Here is a 19,789-nt window from a genome sequence, read left to right as displayed (position 1 = left end):
AAAATAGAAGGGGGAAACTTGAGAGCCAGTGAAGGGCTCTGGAGAGTGGAGGTAACAGGAGGGGAGAAAAGATAAATTTGATCACCTTCAATGTCCTTGGAGAGGCACTAGTAAAGATGGAATTTTTTATTATTCACTTTTTTTTCCTTAACAGACCTTTTGTCTTTAACTGTGACGTGTGCACCACTGCTTTATCAGGGTTATACAAGTGACAGAAATAGGACAGTCATCTAGCTATAGAATTGTACAGAGACTGGGTGGGAGGAAGGAAAATTACGTACCTTTTCTGGCCCCCACCCACCCAATAATTGGAATGCGTGTTTGGGTTGGTTTCTCCGCCCTCGAACACGCAAATCCTAATTTCCCCATTCCCCTATATTTGGTGACAATTAGATTGGTTGTACCGGTGAGTTAGCTTTTGGAAGAGGAAGGAATTTTACTGAAGAATTCTCCTCGCTCCCAACTTGGTTAGTTGCTTCAATGCTGCCTTTGTGGCCTTAAGGGCTAAAGTGGGACAAGGCTGGTATTTTTGGTGATGAAGCAATATTTTGTTTTAAGGGAGGTTGGGTGATTGCTGAACTGGGACAGAGGTCACAGTAGGGGTCACTTTAGCAATTCCAGGGACGACTGGGAGCTGGCTTTAGGTCAGGCTTAAAGCACTCCCGACTCTGGAACGCTGCAGCGGTTTAGAACTGGCTAGTACACTTGCGGTGCCCACTGTCCCATCCCCAGAGGGGGGCACCCGGGAGCCAGCGCCAGAGAAACAGGGCCCACGCGGGAAGGTCGAGCTCGCCAGTGAGGTCACGGTTGCCATGGCTCTAGGCAGTGACGCGCGTCGGCACGTGACGAGCGGTTGCCATGGCGCCTGGCCCCGGCGGCGCGGGCGCCCCGCCCCCCGGAGTGACGTCCGCACGGCCCCCCCTCCTTTTCCCGCCCCCCCGCCCCCTCCCCCCTGCCGGCTCCCCGCGGCCACGGAGGTTTCACTGCACAACAAGATGGCGGCGGCGGCGGCGAGCGGAGCTGGCGGGGCTGCCGGGGCCGGAGCTGGGGGAGCCGGGCCGGCGGGCCGCCTGCTGCCTCCGCCCGCCCCGGGGCCCCCGGCCGCCCCCGCTGCTGTGTCCCCGGCGGCTGGCCCGCCGCGTCCCCCAGCCCCGGCCTCCCGCGGGCCAGTGCCTGCCCGCATCGGCTACTACGAGATCGACCGCACCATTGGCAAGGGCAACTTCGCTGTGGTCAAGCGGGCCACGCACCTCGTCACCAAGGCCAAGGTAGTGGCGTGGGGCGACTGGGCGGCTGCGGGGCTGCGCAGCCCAGGACCGTCCGTCCGAGTGTGGCGAGGGCAGGAGAGACCCGCGACACCGGGGCTGAGGGGTCGGCGCCGCGAACGGGGCTTGGGATAGTGGAGAGCGTTGGGGACCGGGAAACGGGTAGAGACCTGTCGGGGGGAGTGAGGAGAGGGCAAGACGGCAGGGGACACCCGGGTACCCGTGAGAGGGAAACTCCATGGCAGAGGGGATGCGGGGGGGCGCAGTGAGTACCCGGACCTGGGGAACTGAGAAGCCGGAGATGGGGAGGGGGTTCCCAGCGCTGTACGGAGGGTAGCAGAAGAGATGATTGCAAAGAGGTTTGGAACTCTGGCGGAGCCAGGAGACTGTAAGCTAAGAAGACTGGAACCAGCAATTAGGAAATCTTAAGGGAATGAGAGTAGGGGCATAGGAAATGTGGACCAGCGGAATGGTGGAAGACAAGGGTAAACTGGCTGATGGGGATATGAGGGGAACAAGGACGTCTGGGGCATGTACTAGGGCTGTGTGGTGGGCGCAGGGTACTGGGAGATACAAGGGACCTGGTACCTTATGACAGAGATACCAATCATCATTTGATCGCCTAGGACTGATAGTGGGAATGGAAGCCTGAGGACAGAAAAGATCATTGAAGGAGGCAATGAAGAAAATGGGGGAGATACTGGGGGAAATTACTTTGCTTTTTTGCAGGAAGGGGCTCAGGAAACAGAGTGGGGGCGCCCAGGTTTATGGTGGCACTAGGTAATCAGGGGTTAAACAATTTGGGAGGGCTGGATTGCTGGTTAGGTTTAGTTGTTGGAGGGTCTGGTATTGTGGGCTTTATAGAACCCAGGGTGGGCTTTCAGTGGTGAGGGGAAAGGCTGGCGACTGAGGTGTATGAAGAACCTGGACCCTGAAGGATTACACTTATTGGGCCTTTTGGTTCTCAAGGGATTTGTGGAGCTGTCTTAGTGAAATTGGCCAAGGTCAGTTAGGAAGCAGTATATGTATACATATAAAACTTTACATGTAAAATTCCTTTTTTGAGGAAATATGGGTAGCTCTTTCCTGTAGCCTTCACTGGGCATGTTGGAATCTAAGACATCAGGAAGAATTGTTTGGTTTTGATTGGACTCACAACGCCCGTTTGTACTCCAGATCTCTTTCTTTGCTCAATCTCTCACTTGAATGAATACTTTCAGTGTAGTCATTCACTTTATTTAAAACTGCAGTTTGTGTTTCCTTTAACCTGACTAATGAAGAACCCTTATAACTGCTGCTGCTGCTTCCTACCAAAGCCACATCAATTCCCCTCACCTCCTCAGCCGAGGCTCTAGTTGTCATCACCCACCTTGTTTTTGCTTTTATGGCAACCGCTTGTTTTCAGAAGCCAGTGACTTATCTAGACCTTCTCTTCTGCTCACTTACAACCTGAAGTTCCTTTTTCCCTCCGTTCTGTCAAAGACTACAAGGGGCTCTTCTTACCAGAGTGGCAGGGAGGGTGGTTGTAGAAAATTGATTGGTCAGTTTCACTTCCTCTGGGGGGCCCCCTTCAGCCTTTCTGTCAGTTTTTATCAGAGGGCCTCAAGACAGCAGGTCTCAGCTGCAGGAGATACCAAAGTCCAAGGTTCCTTGATGATGTTATCCTCTGATCCTTAGGGGGAGTAGACTGAGCCAAGAATATGGTACATCACTGCCCCTCCTGAGTGTTTCCAGTTGTTTACTGGTAGCTAAGCCAAACTTATGTTTACAAACAACTCTTGTTGTTGGAGCCTTGTTCTTTGTTTTAGTATTTTCTTTTTTGCTCCCCTCCGCCATACTTCTAAGTAATCACATTGCCCTCCTGTGATTATTTTGCTCTGACCTCTGGGGAATGGACTCCATGAACTTAATTGGTAGCCTGGTTTATGGTATCCATGACTTAAAGAATTTTGTATCTTCCAGCCCTTGGATACACCAAAATATTGATTAAAAAAATTTGTGACAGACAGGGTCGAATGTTTTTGGAAATGTAATTGCAAACAGTTGATTCTTGGCTTTATATATATAAGAAACATTTCTGTCTTCGGTAGTCAGCAAAGCCAGTGGCTAATTATGGCTGGGCTGCCTGCTTTCTAATTTTCCTGTGTGTGTGTGTGTGTCTCTTAGTTTTTCTCTGAGGCCTTGGTATTCTTTAGGACTGCAGCATGTTAAACATCGGCTTGTTTATAAGCGGGTGTCATTGTTTATGTTGGTTTTTATCTTTGATCATTTGTGGTGAGCAGTTATGCAATTCTTATGTATGGAAATATTCAAAATCTTGAATGAGACTGAATGGCTTGGACAATGAGTTCAATGAGTTGCATGTGTGACGGGACCACACCAGCACTCATTTGTGTTTCTGTAGCAGTGTGCAATTTCCTAGTTACAGTTACAAGTGCCTTATCTTTTGCTGCTTAAATTACTCTGACGACAGAAGGAAGCTTAATTCACAAGGAGTTGTCATGTGCTCTGGGTGGACGATGAGCATATTTTGGCCTGCTCCATGCTTATCTGAATCCACTTTGGAAGGGTTTCTTAAATGCCAACAGCTTAGATGTGCCTAACAGCTGTTGACATACAGTATGATGGCCTATTAAAGCCATGGTTTGGTTACGTAATGGCAAGGAAGGCGCCTAGAAACTAGCAGTTGCAGAAGCTGCTGTTTCAGTTACTCAGGTAGATAGATTTTTCTTCCCATGCACTGCAGTGTTTATCTTACTTCTGCAGTCAGGTCACTTGGAATCAAAGAGAGTTTTTTTTTTCCCATCTCTTTCCAGAATGTATTGTGTTTTTGTTTTGTCTCTTAGAGATATGTGATTTCTTTTCCTTTTTCTCCCTATAGGCCACTGAATGGTCTGAGTTTTTCTTATAAGTATATATAACAGTCACACTCAGGTAATTCAGATGATATTTGTGTTGGCTGAAGGAGGTTAGATAGTAGATGTTTCTGAACATCACAGAAATATTTATGATCACCTTTTCTTATATGCACTACCCATTCCAAGGACTAAGAGGCTGAAGTAAACTTCATTTATTCACTAGGCTACTGCACTCTGTCCAACAATAAGTGGCGAAGCTGTCCCTTTCCCAGATTCTGTTAACTCTCAAACCTCCTAGAGAAGGAGCCTGGGATGAATTAAATCAGTAGAGAAAAGGAAATATTTTCCTATTTGGTTGTTGGTGACTTTTGTAGCATGGCATTCATGAGCTCAGAGTTAATGTTGGCAGTATCGCAGTGCTTAGAGCATCACTGCAGACCAGTTAACAGGAGAGAATATTCATCTCCGACATACTTTAGTCAGCAGCTCACCCTGGCTGTCTTTGTCCTGCCATCTTTGATTTTTTTTTTTTTTCAGAGGAGCCTTAGCCTGAGATTCTTTGACTCTATTCTTTTGGTAGGACACTGTGAAGTAGTAAAGAGATTAAAAAGAAGATTTTCTGCTTTCAGTTGCTTATAGTCTGTTGCTTGTGCCTAATTATACTTTCACTGGTTAGATGAATGGGGAACAAAGAGTATATATATTTTGTATGCATTTTATTTAGTATACATGACTATAAAAGCCATTGGTCAAATACTTTTAATGTGTGTTTCAACAAGTGCATAGCACTTGCCCATTACTGGTTTGTGGAGTTTGAGCTTTGGATAAGGCTGCCTGGGTTTGGATCTTCTGCTGTTTAATAGCTGGGTGATCTTGGATACATTATTTAACTTCTCTGTGCTTGGATTTCCTCGTCTGTAAAATGAGATGACAGTAATATTTACCTCCCAAATTTGGGTATTATGAAGATTAAATAAGGTATATGTTGTCTTCGTCACCATCATCATCATCAGATGCTGTAGTGACAAAGATGAGTAAGACATAGTCCTCCCTTTTGGCTTTTCACCCCTTTGGAACAATTCATGAATGCACGTGCCATTAGTTTTGCGTAGATTGATGTCATCCTGATGATATGCTTTCAGAGGAAAAAAAAGTAGCTCACTTTCATGTTAGGTACCACTTTGAGAGAGTTGGGTTTAACTCCTGTGGATTATGGGCTAATTTCATGAAACTGACATTTTGAAACATAATTTCCCATTAGTTAAACTTTTTAAATATTTATGAGACTTGCCTAATGAAAACTGTGACTAACGCTGGCTTTTATTTGGACTGTTTTGAATATTCCATTTATTTGTGTAACTACTCTTTGTCACATTGCTGATGGAATAGAGTTTGAGTGTAGTCTTCAGAGATTTATTTACTTAAATTTGGTAGAGAATAAGAAGAAATATTCTTACAAGACTTAACACATTTTGGGTGCTACTTAGAAGGCCAAAGTCAGTATTCTTAACTTTAGATATTACACAGAGAAAACATTTTGCCCATGACCTTATTCCAGATATTGATCACATCTGTGGTAACATCTGTGGGCTGCGTGGTTTAGTGCAAACTCATTTCCATGAGGAGAACTCAGAATAGGCTAATATTATTATTTTTACTGCTAAAGAAGAGTTTAATGAAGCAAATGAAGTGATGCTTGTTCTCATTAGAAGGCTGAAAACAAGATTCATCCATAAGTAGAAAAGAGAATTATGTCAACAAGAAGTTGAAAGCAAGATTTACATTATTCCATTTGAGGAGGATAGTTCCACCCCTAGATAATCTAGAAATGCCTATTGAAAGATGACTAACTTCATTTTGATATGAATGATATTTCATGATGGGGTTACTGACTTTGTTCAAACTTTGTGAAGAGCTAATATTGATTTGGACTCATTCCTCCAGAATCAGAATACCCGTATTCCACTTTCAGCATCAGAGCTGTTTATTTTAACATTCTGACTTTGGTGCCAGCTCCCTAGAAAGTCATAGATCTGGCTCAAGCCAGAGGTGCCCAGACTAGTTATATCTGTGCCAGAAGTGCTGTTTTCATTTTCCAGGCATCAATCTGGCTAATGTTTTCTAGTTCACGGCATGAAAGAGAACAAAATGGATTCTTTGAAAAGAAAAATCCTCTATTCACCAGGGCCTCCATAATTCTGAAAAACACTTAAAACATCTCTGCATAGAGATGGAATCCTTCTCTTATCCATTCATTCATTCAACACATATTATTGAATCCAAATTTTGTGTTAGGTTCTTTTCTTGGGCTCCTTTGTACACTGATAAACAAGAGAGATTAAAAGCTCTGGCCTTATTGGAGCTTACTTTCTAGTGGAAGGAGACAGATAAAGAACATGTAAACAAATAAGTAACTTCACATAGCGATACATACTATTAAGAAAATAAATGGGCTAGAGAGTGCCTGGGGAAGAATGCTGCTTCAAATAGAGTGGTCAGGGAAGGCCTTTCCAAGGTGGTGATATTTGAGTCAACACCTGAGTGATGAGAAAGAGCCAGCCTGGGAAGATTTGGAAAACAGAATAGTCAGTGCAGAAGGAATGGCAAGTGCAAAGGTCTTGGGGTAGAAAAGAGCTTGCTTTATCCAAAGATTAGAGCCAATATCATGGTGTCTGGAACTTAGAGAACAAGGGGGAGGATGGTAAGGGATGAAGTCGGAAAGGTAGATAGGGGCCAGATCATATAGGTTTATAGGTCATTTTATGGAATTGGCTATGAAACAGGGCATTGACATCAGATGATAATCAAAGCAGAGCATCGACATCATCTGATTTGTTTTTAAAAACACATGCTGGTTATTTTATGGTTAAGGGTTAAAAACTTTTTCTGATGTATTTCTTCAGATTAGGGGAGGTATTCAATATTAACAACTTGATATTCTTTCACACTCTAAGTGAATTGTGTATGTTTTGCACATAAATTAAACATCAGCCAACAAATATTTGTTGTTTTGGGGCACAAAAAAGATCTTACAGATCTTCTATTTCAACATTTTCTTTTTCAGAGTCTAGGACTTAACAGAATTTAGAATTTCAGGGTTTTAGGGATTGTTAAAATAGTTTAGACCAATTATCCATTAGATTCACGGCTCCCTTTGGTATCTTCTCCCTACCTTCCCATTTCCCAGAATCCTATAGCTAGTTAGTGGGGAAGCTGGAATTAGAATCTGGCATTTCTACTGGTTAACTACTCTGACTCCTCCAGTCATAGAAAACATTGCCTTTGTCCTCTGAACACTTGATCTTGTATTAACAAAACATACCTACTAATTAAAACCTAAGATATTTATTCTCTCTATTAAACCAAACTCCAAAAGTGAGATGTCTTGATGATAGGAAAAACTTCCAAGTAGGAAGAATAGTATATAGCAATACTGTATTTTACCTGTCCTTTGGCATTATTTCACTCTGCCACCCCTGCCACTTATGAGCAGTCCTCCATGGATTCATTCCTTTGCTTTTAAATCTCCTACTCAAATACTCCTTGGTGCCCCCTTGACATGACTGAGGTGTCAAAAAGCCTTTCGAAATACTAGGGAAGTAAAAAGGAAAGAGATGCAGAAAAGGCAATGACCATAAACACAGTTTGCCTTATATAGTTTTGCCACTAAATCTAGCTTACTCCCAGAGAATATGAGTAATTATACTTTTGCTCTGTTGGGCTGGTATGGTCTGTCTTTGAAAGTACTTTTCTTAGATGGATTCCTCACTTACCAGATCACTACCAGTTTCCAGGGGATAGTACCATCTTATAACTCATTAAGAGAATTGGTCACCAAGATACATACCTTGATGATACTGAGAGGGCCAAGAGAACCACTTATCTAGGCCTTCTCTTATGTAATTCTAGTTTCTAGTCTAAGAGCTATACTTGTTCCTCAGGCGAATGACCTCCCCTATCAGGTGAGTCCTTTAGTCCCAGTGAGTAGTTTAGTCCCTTCTGGCATAATACATAAAACAGGACAGTCATATTGTCCTGTGGATGACTGATAACATCTGGAAGATGAAAGTTATATACATTCATGTGGGCTTTTGTCCTAATGTAGTACATAATTGTTAAATAAGTGGCCAAGGCAGTCTTTGAGAAGCCTCAGCAATGTTAGAAGAATTAGCTTGAAAGGGCTTCTTTTGGATCTGTTCACAATAAAGTTCCATCAGTTAGTACAGAACTGTTGGATGAGCTATTGTGAAATTATGTTAGGAACATAATTCTGTTTAGGTATGCAATCCACTGTAGACAAGGAGTCTCTGGCCACTGAATAGTATTTTGTCTTGGAATTTAGGTTGTCAAGTAGGAACGAGACTGAATATTTAGCCTCATTTCCTAGAAGCTAAAAAGGAAGGAGAAGCAAACCCATCACCTGTTGAAGCTTGTCTGTGTTAGGCAGGCCTCAGTGGATACTTTGGGTTAGTTATCTTTACGTTTTGGTTTTCATTAGGGAATTTTGAGAAATTATCAAATTTCTGCCTAATTTCAGCTCTAGAACATGCTTACCAGGGGTATGCTTTACTTCTCAATGCCTCCAGAAGAATTGAATGTGAAAATTTACGTTGGCTAACCACACTAATTGAGACAGAAATTTTTGAAGAAGAATTTTTTTTATTCATTCTAACCACCTTCCATCCGTCCAATAAAATTCTCAAAAAATATTTATCAAAAACCAGAAATTGAATTCAAAATGTACGGATTTGTATATAGTGAAATTAAGTCTGCCTGCTACCCTAATACCTCAGCCATAAACTTTTTAGTCTGTTTCACAGATATTTATTTAAGGCTTCTCTGTATTAGTCCAAATACTAGATGCTGCTTATTTTCTGGCAGTGCTTTGACAGGCTTGAAATTTCTAAACATCATTTTACTTAAAAAAAAAAAAAAAAAAGAAGTGAATACCTAACTTGTAGTACTTGTTAGGAGGCACAGTGTGATAAATTAGTGTAAGCTTCATGAGGTGGGGATTTTAATCTGTTGGATGTCGTGTTCCTTGTAGTGCCTACTACAATGCCTGTAAATATTTATTTAGTGAATGAATACAAGAATTAAAAAATGGGAGCTGGATTTGTTTTTATACTCATAACACATCTCAGAATTTTACTATCAAAATTTCCTGTCTCCAGTTAGGATGTTAAAGAAGAGTAATTTTCTATATTTTTCTCACAAATCTTCAGCTAAGGAGATTTCACAATCTTTTGGGGCAAGTAATTTATTTTTGGCATATCTCAAACTTTTATTATTAAGAAGTTCAGTATATCTGAAGTAAACCCTGCAATTTAAATTCAAGTCCCTTTTAAAATGGAAGGTTCTTTCATATCCAGGCTCCCAGAGGGTTACTTCCTTGAGGAGGCCCCATGGGTGTAGTCAGCCAATGCCTCCTTTTCCCTCTTCTGCTTGGAGCCTCTCTTCCTTTGCAGACCCACCAAACTGTCTTGGGCTGCTGGCACTTCCTGAAATAACTTCAGATTATTTGTTAAGTTACCTCTTTTTCTGTTCTTTATACTAAGTGAGCTGATTTAAAACAAAAAATAGCTCTTTTGTCACTGGCCTTTAATTTTAATGGGTTACTTTTTGTGGTTCTTACCTTTAATGAATTAATTCAGCTAGTTTTTGTTGTATCATTTGTGTGCGAAAAGTAGCAATTGCTGGTACTAGAAGATAAGAATATAGGTTTTATTTTGTCTGGGTAGAGAAAGAATTAAGTTAAAGGAGTAGTTGATACTTATAGCTTGAACCTGATAGAGGAAGACAGGTATTAAGCATAATTTTCTTACTTCCAGCCAGTTGTTCACTATTACTGGTTCTCTTCTACCACCTTGCCCTGCTTGTTTGCTAATTATAAAAGTAATTTGTGCTTATGGAAGAAATTTGGGAAAACTATAAATTTTGGAAAATTATAAAGAAGCAGAAGGAAAAATTCGCCTATAATTCTGCTACCCAGAGGCAAGTAACAGTTGTTTATATTGTAAAATACATAATTGAGATCATATTGATATACTATTTTATTCCCTTTTCCCCCTTAACATTCATTAAAAGCATTTCTCCATCATTAGAAACTATTTGTAAACATCAATTTTAATAGATTTGTACTTTTCCATTATATTACTCCTGTTATTTTTTGAAGCTTTTTAAAAATAATTTAAGGTTCTTTCCAGTTTTTCAGTTACAAATTTGCTGTGATGAACATTTTTGTGTACAAATCTTTGATGCATTTTTTATTTTTTTTGCTCATAGTAGATTGTTGGAAGTGAAATTACTGGGCTGAGGATACACGTTTTCAAGACACCTGATACATATGTTGCCATGTTGCTTTCCAGAAGAACGTTGTGCCAGTCAGGGTTAGCTTTCCCAGCAGAGTATGAGATGGCCTTTCTTTATTGTCTCCCCTTCTGCCTTTCTTGGCTTGGGAGCCTAGGGCTTTTTAAGCCTCTGCTGTACCTTTAAACCTAAGTTGTGATAAGGACAGGTCAAAAGAGGTTAGCGCAGCTCCTGGAGGAGGCAAAAAACTAAGAAAGAAAAGTGTGAATCAAACCTTTCAAATGTTTTTTTTTTCTTTTATGACTCATTATTCTTTACTGATCTTTCACAAAGAGACATAAGCTTAAATTGGAGAAATTGCTGAAGGAAAGAAGAAAGGGTAACGAGAAATAGACTTGGATTACCTGAACCTTTGATTCTTAAATAACCATTCCTGGTAAACCTGAATGAGAATTTAAGAGATTGATGAAGGTTATAAATTACTCCTCCCCTCTTTTTAATGGTGAAAAAGATGGCGAAGGAGACTGTAAGGGACGTGATCATGTAAATAAATATGGCAATGCAGCAGCCCTATTTTTGTTTAGATTTGCCTTATGCACTGTATGAATTACTTACAAGATTTTCAAAGGCAATTGGGTTGTATGGGGATATTGTTCTTAGGATGTTCTTGGGTTACCACTATTGCATTTGGAGCATCTGATGGTATGTTCTTTTCCTTTACCTTCAATAGGAGGGCTCTTATACAATAAGTTTGGGTTATGATTTGCTTAGTTAATTGTGGGAAAAAAAACAAATGGAGCAATGAAGTCAAATAGTGATGCATATATACTTTTACTATTTTATTTTAATTAAAAAATATGTGTGCATTCATTCACTAATCTATTTGTAAAAGTGTTTATTATGGAAATTTTCAAACATTAAACAAAAGTAGAGAATAGTATAATGAACCCCCATGGACCTATCACCCAGTTTTAGCCATTATTAACTCATAGACAATTTTTCATCTATCCTCTTCTGTTTCTCTTTTCTTCCTAGTTTATTTTGAAGGAAATCCTAGAATTCCAGCATTTCGTTTGCAATTATTGTGTTGTGTATCACTAAATAGACAAGGATTCTTTTACAAACAAACATAACCACAGTACCATTATCCTACCTCAACAATTAACAATACTTTCTTAATTTCGTTAAATATCAAGTCACTATTAAAATTTCTGATTGTCATATATACGTATCTTTTATTTTCTTTTTTTTAAAAACCAGTTATTTGTTCAAATCAGGATCTAAATAAAGTTCATACATTATAATTGATTGATGTCCTGTGAGTTTTTTGTTTGTTAGTTAGTTTTACTCTCTAGGTTTCCCCTGCTTCTCTTTTTCTTTGCAGTTCTTTTAAGAAACACATTCATTAATCTTTTGTTGTAGGGCCAAGGCCTTTCTTTGTATATTGATGCCCTGATTGGAGTTCCTTCATCTTGTTTGCATTAAACATACCCATAGTTCATTAACTATGATTTCCAGTTTCGATTTGCTTTTATAAAGCAGAGTAGTAATTTAAAGGCATTTGTGAAGCAATATGAGTACAGATCCATCTTGAATTGTATGATTCCCCCATCCTCATTCTTTTACATTTATTGAAATCTAATTTGGCTTTATCAAGTTTTTTAAAGCATTTAACCTACTTTTCATAGAAACATGTCTTTCTGTCTGATTTTTTTTTATCAGTTTACATATCTAATCAATTATATAGCTGTAATGATAAGAGCAACGGATATAAATAGACTTGGGAAAAAAACAGTTCTTGGTAAGCACGCAACTTAATGGGTGGGAGCAAAAATATCTAGGAGTAATAGAGTAGCCAGTTTGCATGCTGGGAGCGCCAGTTGTTTTACAGAGAGAAGCGGGGGCATTGATTATTTCGGTTGATTTGAGTTGGGTTGGGAGAGTTTTTACATTAATTCAAAATTATAAATAAGCCAAAGTTGTTAGAAATTTGAGGACAAGATGTTTTATAGACTCTTTTATTAGTAGTGTATACCTTAGGGTGGTATTTCGTCCACAATGTTAGAGTTTGCATGAACTGAACTGAATTCGATAACGGGCCAGTGATGTTAAAAATTTGGTGAGGAAACAGCCAAAACTCTCTGGTTTAAAAAGTTTGTATCTGCATATGGCCAGTGTAGTGTTCCATAGAACTAGTTGACATTTTCATGTAGTGAGTTGTTTTCTGTTCCTGGCAAAAGAAATCTTTGTTCATATGCCACAAGAAACAGAATTGTTTTTATTGTGGAAGGAGGGAGTAGAGCTGTGTGTTCCTTAGGATAAGTTGGGTACCTGCAGGATTTCTTCTTTCTTTCTGCTTCCTGCCTCCAGTTGTCCTTTCCTTCTGTCAAAATGTTCTAATGTTGCATAAGCAGTGTTCTGACAATAGATAAGTTTTTTTAGTAGTTCATTTTTAAAACTTTCGAAATAATGTACTTAATGATTGAATGTTCTTGGCTTACTTTCTATTTCTATGTCAACAGTGATATTGTTATTCTGGTCAAATGGGGCAATTGTATTCCAGCAATGGTCTTTGTGTCCAAGTCAGCTGCAGAGACACCCCTTTCCTATATTATACCTAAATATCTTATATGTGCATAGTAATAATTCTAGGAGGTAATTAAATCTTGAGGTGATACTTTGGATCTCTTAAAGGGAGTTTACAATCCTCAAGAATAAAATAACTTGTTTGAAGCTAGTTACTTAGTAGTCTCTTTGACATATGCAGAAGAGTGTCCAGAGAGTTCAGCCTGCTGTCCCTTCTGATCTCATTTTCCTTCTTCCTTTTCAGTCAGCAGCTGCATCCAGTGCCCTGCTCTAATTGAGCTCTTAGTAAAAGGGGCACTGTTATAGGAGTCATAACCTCTTATATCAATGCTGTTAAGAGTTTTTAGGCCAAGAATCTATTTTGGAGTTGCATTAAATTTTGGAAACCACATTTCAGTTGTGTTATCTAAATTTCTCTTCCTTTTCTTATGCTAGTGCCACTGTTTTATGCTTTTCCAGCTCTTTGGGGAAACTTTTTGGCCCATCAAAATTGCCCCATGCATTCTGTAATGAGCTGAGCATTGGTGTAGGAGTCAGGCCACATGTTTCCAGTTTCAGTTTTTACTAGCCTGGCAATTATCATTGGGCAAATCATTTAACCTCATGGAACTTCCAGTTTCTTTTTAATTTATAGATATTTTTCACCAGGTTTATTGAGATTTAATTCATATACCATACAGTTCACCTAATTCAGTATTTTCAGTATATTCATGGAGTCGTATAGTCACCGCCACAATCAATTTTACAAAATTTTCATTCCCCTTAAAAGAAATGGTGTACCTATTAGGAGTCACTGTCCCTTTCTTTAGCCTCCTTCTCAGTCCTAAGGAACCACTAATCAGTCTCTATGGATTTGCCTATTTTAGACATTTCGTATAAATGAAATCATAAAATATATGGCCTTTTGTGTCTGGCTTCTTTAACTTAGCATAATGTCTTCATGGTTCATCTGTGTTGTAGCATATGTTAGAAATTCATTCCTTTTTATGACTGAATAGCATTCCATTGTGTGGATATATTGCATTTATTTATCCACTCATGAATCATTCAGTGGACTTTTGCATTGTTTCCACTTTTCAGCTATTATGAACAATGCTGTTACAAACATTTGAGTACAAGCCTTTGTGTGGATATATGTTTTCATTTATCTTGAGTATTTATTTACCAAGGAGTGGAATTGCTGGATCATACAGTAACTTCATGTTTAACTGTTTAAGGAATTGCCAAACCGTTTTTCATAATGGCTGTACCAAATTACATTCCCACCAGTAATGTATTAGGATTTCTGTTTTTCTACATCTTCACCAAAACTTGTACTTTCTTTTTGATCTAGCCATGCGGGTGAATATGAAGTGGTATCTTCATATTATAACACATGTATTATAATATGTAGATATAACATATGTACATGTGTTATAATATGTAGTTTTAATTTGCATTTCCCTAATGGTTAATGGTGTTGAGCATCTTTTCATGTGTTAATTGACCATTTGTAGATCTTTGGAGAGTGTCTATTTAAATTTTTTGAAGGCTCATTTTTCAGTTGGGTTACTTGTCTTTATCGTTGTTATAAGAATTCTTTGTATTCTGGATACAAGTCTTTTATCAGATATATGATTTACAAATATTTTCTCCTATTTTGTTGATTATCTTTTCGCTTTTGCGATGGTTTTGTTTATAGCACAGAAGGTTTTAATTTTGATTTCCTAGTTCTTTTTAATTTGTAAAGTTATTCTAACTCTGAAATTATATGTTCTATGGTGAATATTTTTTTCTGTACTCATTCTGTATCTTTCTCCCGCTTTCAGATAGTTCTCCCTTTCCATCTCATTTTATAGCATCAAAGTCTCTTTAAAAACATCTGTCAGTGTATCTATCTATCTGATACATGTGTTATAAAATAATCGAACTACGAAATATGTAACATAGAAAGTGAAAGTTCCTTCTCTCCAGAGAACATATTTAACATTTTGTAACCAGATTTTTTTCCTACTCACATATTAACAGTTTGTTTTTTGTTGAAAAGGGATCATACCACACATCTACTTTGCTGCTTGTTTTTTAATTTAATAACATATCTCTAACATTTCAGTACATTTTGCCTTAGTCTTAATATTTTTAATGGCTGTAGAGTATTTCAGTTTATGGATATAATTTATTTAAATCGTACCCTACTGATAGATTTTAGTGTTGTTTCCAGCTTTTTTTAAAATTACAAAGTACATGTCAATGTTTCCTCACATTTATATTTGCAGATTTGTGCTAGTGTTTCTTTTCTATTCCATTTGCTATTGTACTACTTACTATTCAAAAGACTAAGTATCAGACATAATTTAATTTTTTTAAATACTAGGGTTTTATTAGGTCCAATCTAGAGTAAATTTCCCCAAAATTATGTATTCTTTTCTATTATGATATATACAACGTTAGGATCTTCTTTTGAAACTCAGTAATTTAATATAATAATTCACTAGAAGTAGAATGTCTGAGACAAAGTATGAGTGCTTAAAATTTTATAAATGTTTCCAAATTGCCCTTTAAGAAAGTTCTGGCTAGTTCACTTAAGAGTGTATGTGAGGGATTTTTTTGTTCTCTTTAACACTGGCAATCAGCCATCTTTTTAGGAAGTTAATCTGACAGGTACAAAAATGTCATCTTACTTTGTAGTTATTTATTACTGAATTTGAGTATCATTTAATTTGTCTGTTGGCTATTTGTATTTTTTTCTTGGAATCATCCTTTGTCTACTTTTCTATTGACTTTTTTTTTTTTTCCATTAATGTGTAATAGCTTTTTGAATATTAGGGAAATTAGGTATCTCTTAAAACACTGCAGATATGCTTCTGTGTTCGTCTTTTGACATGGGTGTGTATTTTTTAGAAAATATAAAATTTAAACATTTAGGTCATCAAAAATTTTTTTTTTTACTTTATGGCTTGTTTTCCTTCCTCATTCTAATCTTATAAACATGTTTACCCATGTTTTCTTCAAGTAATCTTGTGGTTTTGTTTTTAAATTTAGACATTTGCTCATGTAGAATGCCTTTTGGTTTAAATCAGACGAGAAAGGGATCAGTTGTGGAATTTATTGGAATTGTAATTTTACATTTACTTTTGTGGTTATCAGTGGCTTTCTCCTACCACTTTATGCTCCATGAGGGCAACGGATTGTGTAATTTTTTTCCCCCTTGTTCTTATTTTCATTGTCTGGCACAGTGCTTGCTTTAGATTAGGCCCTTCATTTATTGAATAAATCTGTCATCTTCTCCAGCTGTCTAGCTTGATGTCCCCATACAATTTATTGAATAATCCATCTTTTCTCTCCTGATTTAGAAAGCTGCTTTATCTACAAAATCTCTAGATAGTTGGGTACATTTTTGAACTTCTTTTATTCATTGATTGTACTGTCTTTACTTACTTTGATACTGTACAGCTTTAATTATTTTAGGTTTATACTACTTAAGGTGTAACTGGAAGGCCAGCCTCAGACATTCTTAAATAAATTATACCAGTTTGGGAAGCAGTGTAATCTCCTTTAGTAAAACTTCTTGCTACCTCTTAGACAACACTTGTTTAACTTACTGATTAAACATTTAATCCATGTTGAGAGTCAGCCTGCAAAATAGAAACGATTTTGAAGTGTTACTTACTGAAGAGCTTTTCTAGGATGTGACATACTTAGTTCTGGCTTGACATTCTAAGTGGTTTTACAAACTCGTTTTATGATCTCAGGTATCTTTAGAAAAACATTTTTGTCACTATCTTTTAATGCAGAATACACAGAGCAGGGTAGATGGCAGAAAAGGCATCAAGAAATTGTGTTGGCACCCAGCTGATGTCAAAGCAGATAGTGGAAAAGATATTACTTAAAAGTGGTGTACAGGATTCAGTTCAGTGACCTTGCTTTCTCACCCTGTGCATGCATGTTTCCTTCCTGCGGCATGCAATATTAGGTCAAGTCATTGGATATGACTTGGGCGAAGTTCAGTAATATTGCTAAATAATAATTTTCTTTCTCTTTAGTGCAGCCTCTTTTTTTCTCCAAAACATTATACATTCTTATAGTCTGAAATAGGCATTCTTTTGGGATTTTTGTCAGGTCTTTCTTATGCAAAAACCAATTTAGGGTCTTGTGTGAGTATAAAAGAAGTTTAGAGTGGAGATATTTAATGTCTGGGGAACAGAGCTGATGGGGCAAAGCAGTCTGACTTTTTGTGATAAAATCCTTGCTTTTCAATTGGAACATTATTCTAGAGTGTTTCAGCGAAACTCTTAATTATAAATAATGCTAATTTACAAGTATATTTTCAGGTGATTACCCACTTGCATTTTTTAAAACAAGCAACTTTGTCAAGCTCTTTTAGGGTTTTCCTTAATAAGCCTCCCCATGGATTTTACAGCTATTAAAGTAGAAAAATACACAGATACGTTTTTTGGGGGGACCCTTAGTCTCCACCCTGGAGTTAATTACCACTGAAAATAACTGGAATAAAGGGTTTTTGTGTGGCAGGTCTAGCTGACTTATACGATTCTTCCTTTTGCAAGATTTCTGTTGGTGGAAAATGGGCTTACTTTTATTTGTAGTCTTTTTCTCAAAGCTAGTTTTAACTGAGAGATTTTTTAGGCTGTCAACTGTCCCAGCACACCAATAAGCAGCTTGTTCGTAGATGTTATCTCATGTTGATTAGTTACTCTTGAGATTTTTCTGTGCTTGCAAAACACCTGTCTGCATTTGAGCTTGGCTAGGTGGTTGGCTTTTGTGTTTGAAGATTTGTTGCAAAGAAAGCAGGTAGCTATAGGAAAAAGAGAAAAGGGAACAGGAGTCAGCAAATTTCTATATGCTTTCATTGAAGAGATTTCCCAATTAGAAATCTTTTGTAGGTTTGACCTTTTTGCACTAAAGTAACCCAGCATTTCATTATGTATTCCATTGAGGTTTTGGAGCTCTGTGCCAGAAAGCAAGAACCAAGGTTGAATGTGAAAGGAATATTCAGAGGATGAAGCTCGTAGTCAACAAAGTGCTACTTCATAGGCCAGGTCCAAAAATAACCTGCTTGCCACAGGAGAGGAAGAATGGAAGTAGCACTTGCTGCTGTTTTGAGCAGTGTTTTAGGTTCTGTTCTGTCATTCCAGCATGATTACAATCATGTATGTTTAAGGCCATATCATTTAAAATGTAGGTTTGGGAGAATGTTGCCTTGGTAAATTTCACTTAACCCTGTGGAAGAGTTATTTTTCAAGGCTCCGAAAGGGTACTTTTCTGCCAGATTGGAGGAAATTAACAATTTTCTCTAGAAATGGAATGATCTGCATTATAGCTATCTAATTGTTGAAGCTCAAATTAGTGATTTGCTTGGGTTCTGCGGTGAATCTTGGGTGATTAAGAGGCAGAACTGTCTTTGGTTCAAAAAGTTAGCATTGGAGTGGATCCCTGACATGCCCTGGAGGCAGGAAATGTTATAGTTCAGAGGGCCTTTCTAAAGGCCTGCAGTACAACCCTAAATACAATAAATTTCAAGAGTTTACAAATAATGTTGAGTGTGACATGCATAGCGCATAGACACAAATAGCAAGTCAGGAAGTTTGACTAGAAGGAATAAATTAACTCTAGTCACTTGATGGAATGAGATCATGGAAGGGAACATAATTTGTTTTATTTAGGTGGTGATAATTGTTGATATTGAGGCTGGCCAAGGAAGTGAGTTGTCAGATATGCTGTCATCCTCATAAATGGTTCATATTATTTCTCTAGTTATAGATGTATGAAGAGATGATTTTTTTCTACTCATCTAGGGGACTAGAATTTCAAAATCTTAAAAGCTACAAAAGAGTGGAATACAGAAAAAACTTTACTGCTCGCACATACCACATAGCCATCTAGATTTTCTTCCCATAAGCAGTTGGTATTATCAGTGTCTTATATGTTCTGAAATAGTTTATGTGTATATAAGAAAATGTGTACATCTGTTTACTGTACACTGTCTTTTAAAATGAATTGTAGTAAATTCAACATACCAGTCTGCATCTTTTTTCACTGTTATATCTTGAGGATTATTTCACATAACTATAGAAGGAACTAATTTTAAAAAATGCTGTGTTCAAGTATTCCCATGAAAGAAAGTATCATATTTTTATAAATTAGTGCCCTTATGGATAGCTATTTGATTATTTTCAATCTTTTGCTAATATAAATAATGCTAGAGGATTTAAAAAATATATTAGGGTTTTATATTCACAAGTAAATGCCAAATAATAGTAGAAATTTTGGTATAGTTATGAGAATATCTTAGATTTGTATAATATGCTTACAAATGTCTTATTTGAACCTTACTGCAGTCTTGTAGGGCAAGCACAGTATTTTGCACAGAAGGTAGATAACCTTTCAGAACTAGTTTGAGTGGCAAAGGTGGAGGCAGAAGAATCAAGACTTCTAACTCCTATTTCTTTACACTTTTCCCAAAATGCAGATACTGTTGTGGGGATGTAGGGAAGTGGTGGTGGGAAAATAAGATGAAGTAAATCTGGGTGAGGCAAGCTTAAGAGAGAAGAATGTACCTGTCATTCTAGAAATTAAGATCATATTTGCCAGGGTAGAGAAGATCTGGCAGTCAGCCTGTGACAGAGATGTAAAGGCAAATAGGCACTGGCAGAGCATCGTGGGTTGACTGCCATCTTGGAGTACAGTGGTATGGCTAGCCAAAACATGGTGGTTCTTGAGAAACTGGAAACTTTCAGAGTTCCCTACAATAGACTGGGGGCAAAACAGTATTTA

At 38.0% G+C, this 19,789-nt stretch overlaps 1 protein-coding gene across 5 annotated transcripts in view; it reads left to right on the top strand.

Moving 5' to 3' along the window:
* The first annotated feature begins 980 nt into the window (after window positions 1-980).
* Window positions 981-19,789, top strand: part of SIK3 (SIK family kinase 3) — a 215,012-nt gene continuing 196,203 nt past the window's right edge. For 4 of the 5 annotated variants that reach the window (XM_039887974.1, XM_039887972.1, XM_039887973.1 and 1 more), the window contains exon 1: window positions 981-1,268. In XM_039887974.1, coding sequence (XP_039743908.1) covers window positions 996-1,268 — 273 coding nt within the window. In that variant the 5' untranslated portion in view covers window positions 981-995. The remainder of the gene's footprint in view (window positions 1,269-19,789) is intronic. The other variant, XM_039887970.1, reaches the window with a different exon arrangement.

Source organism: Pteropus medius, unplaced genomic scaffold, assembly GCF_902729225.1.
Source record: "Pteropus medius unplaced genomic scaffold, Ma_sr-lr_union100, whole genome shotgun sequence".
NCBI lineage: Eukaryota > Metazoa > Chordata > Mammalia > Chiroptera > Pteropodidae > Pteropus > Pteropus medius.
The sequence above is the reverse complement of the archived record's forward strand: the minus strand, read 5'-3'. Positions and strand labels throughout refer to the sequence as shown.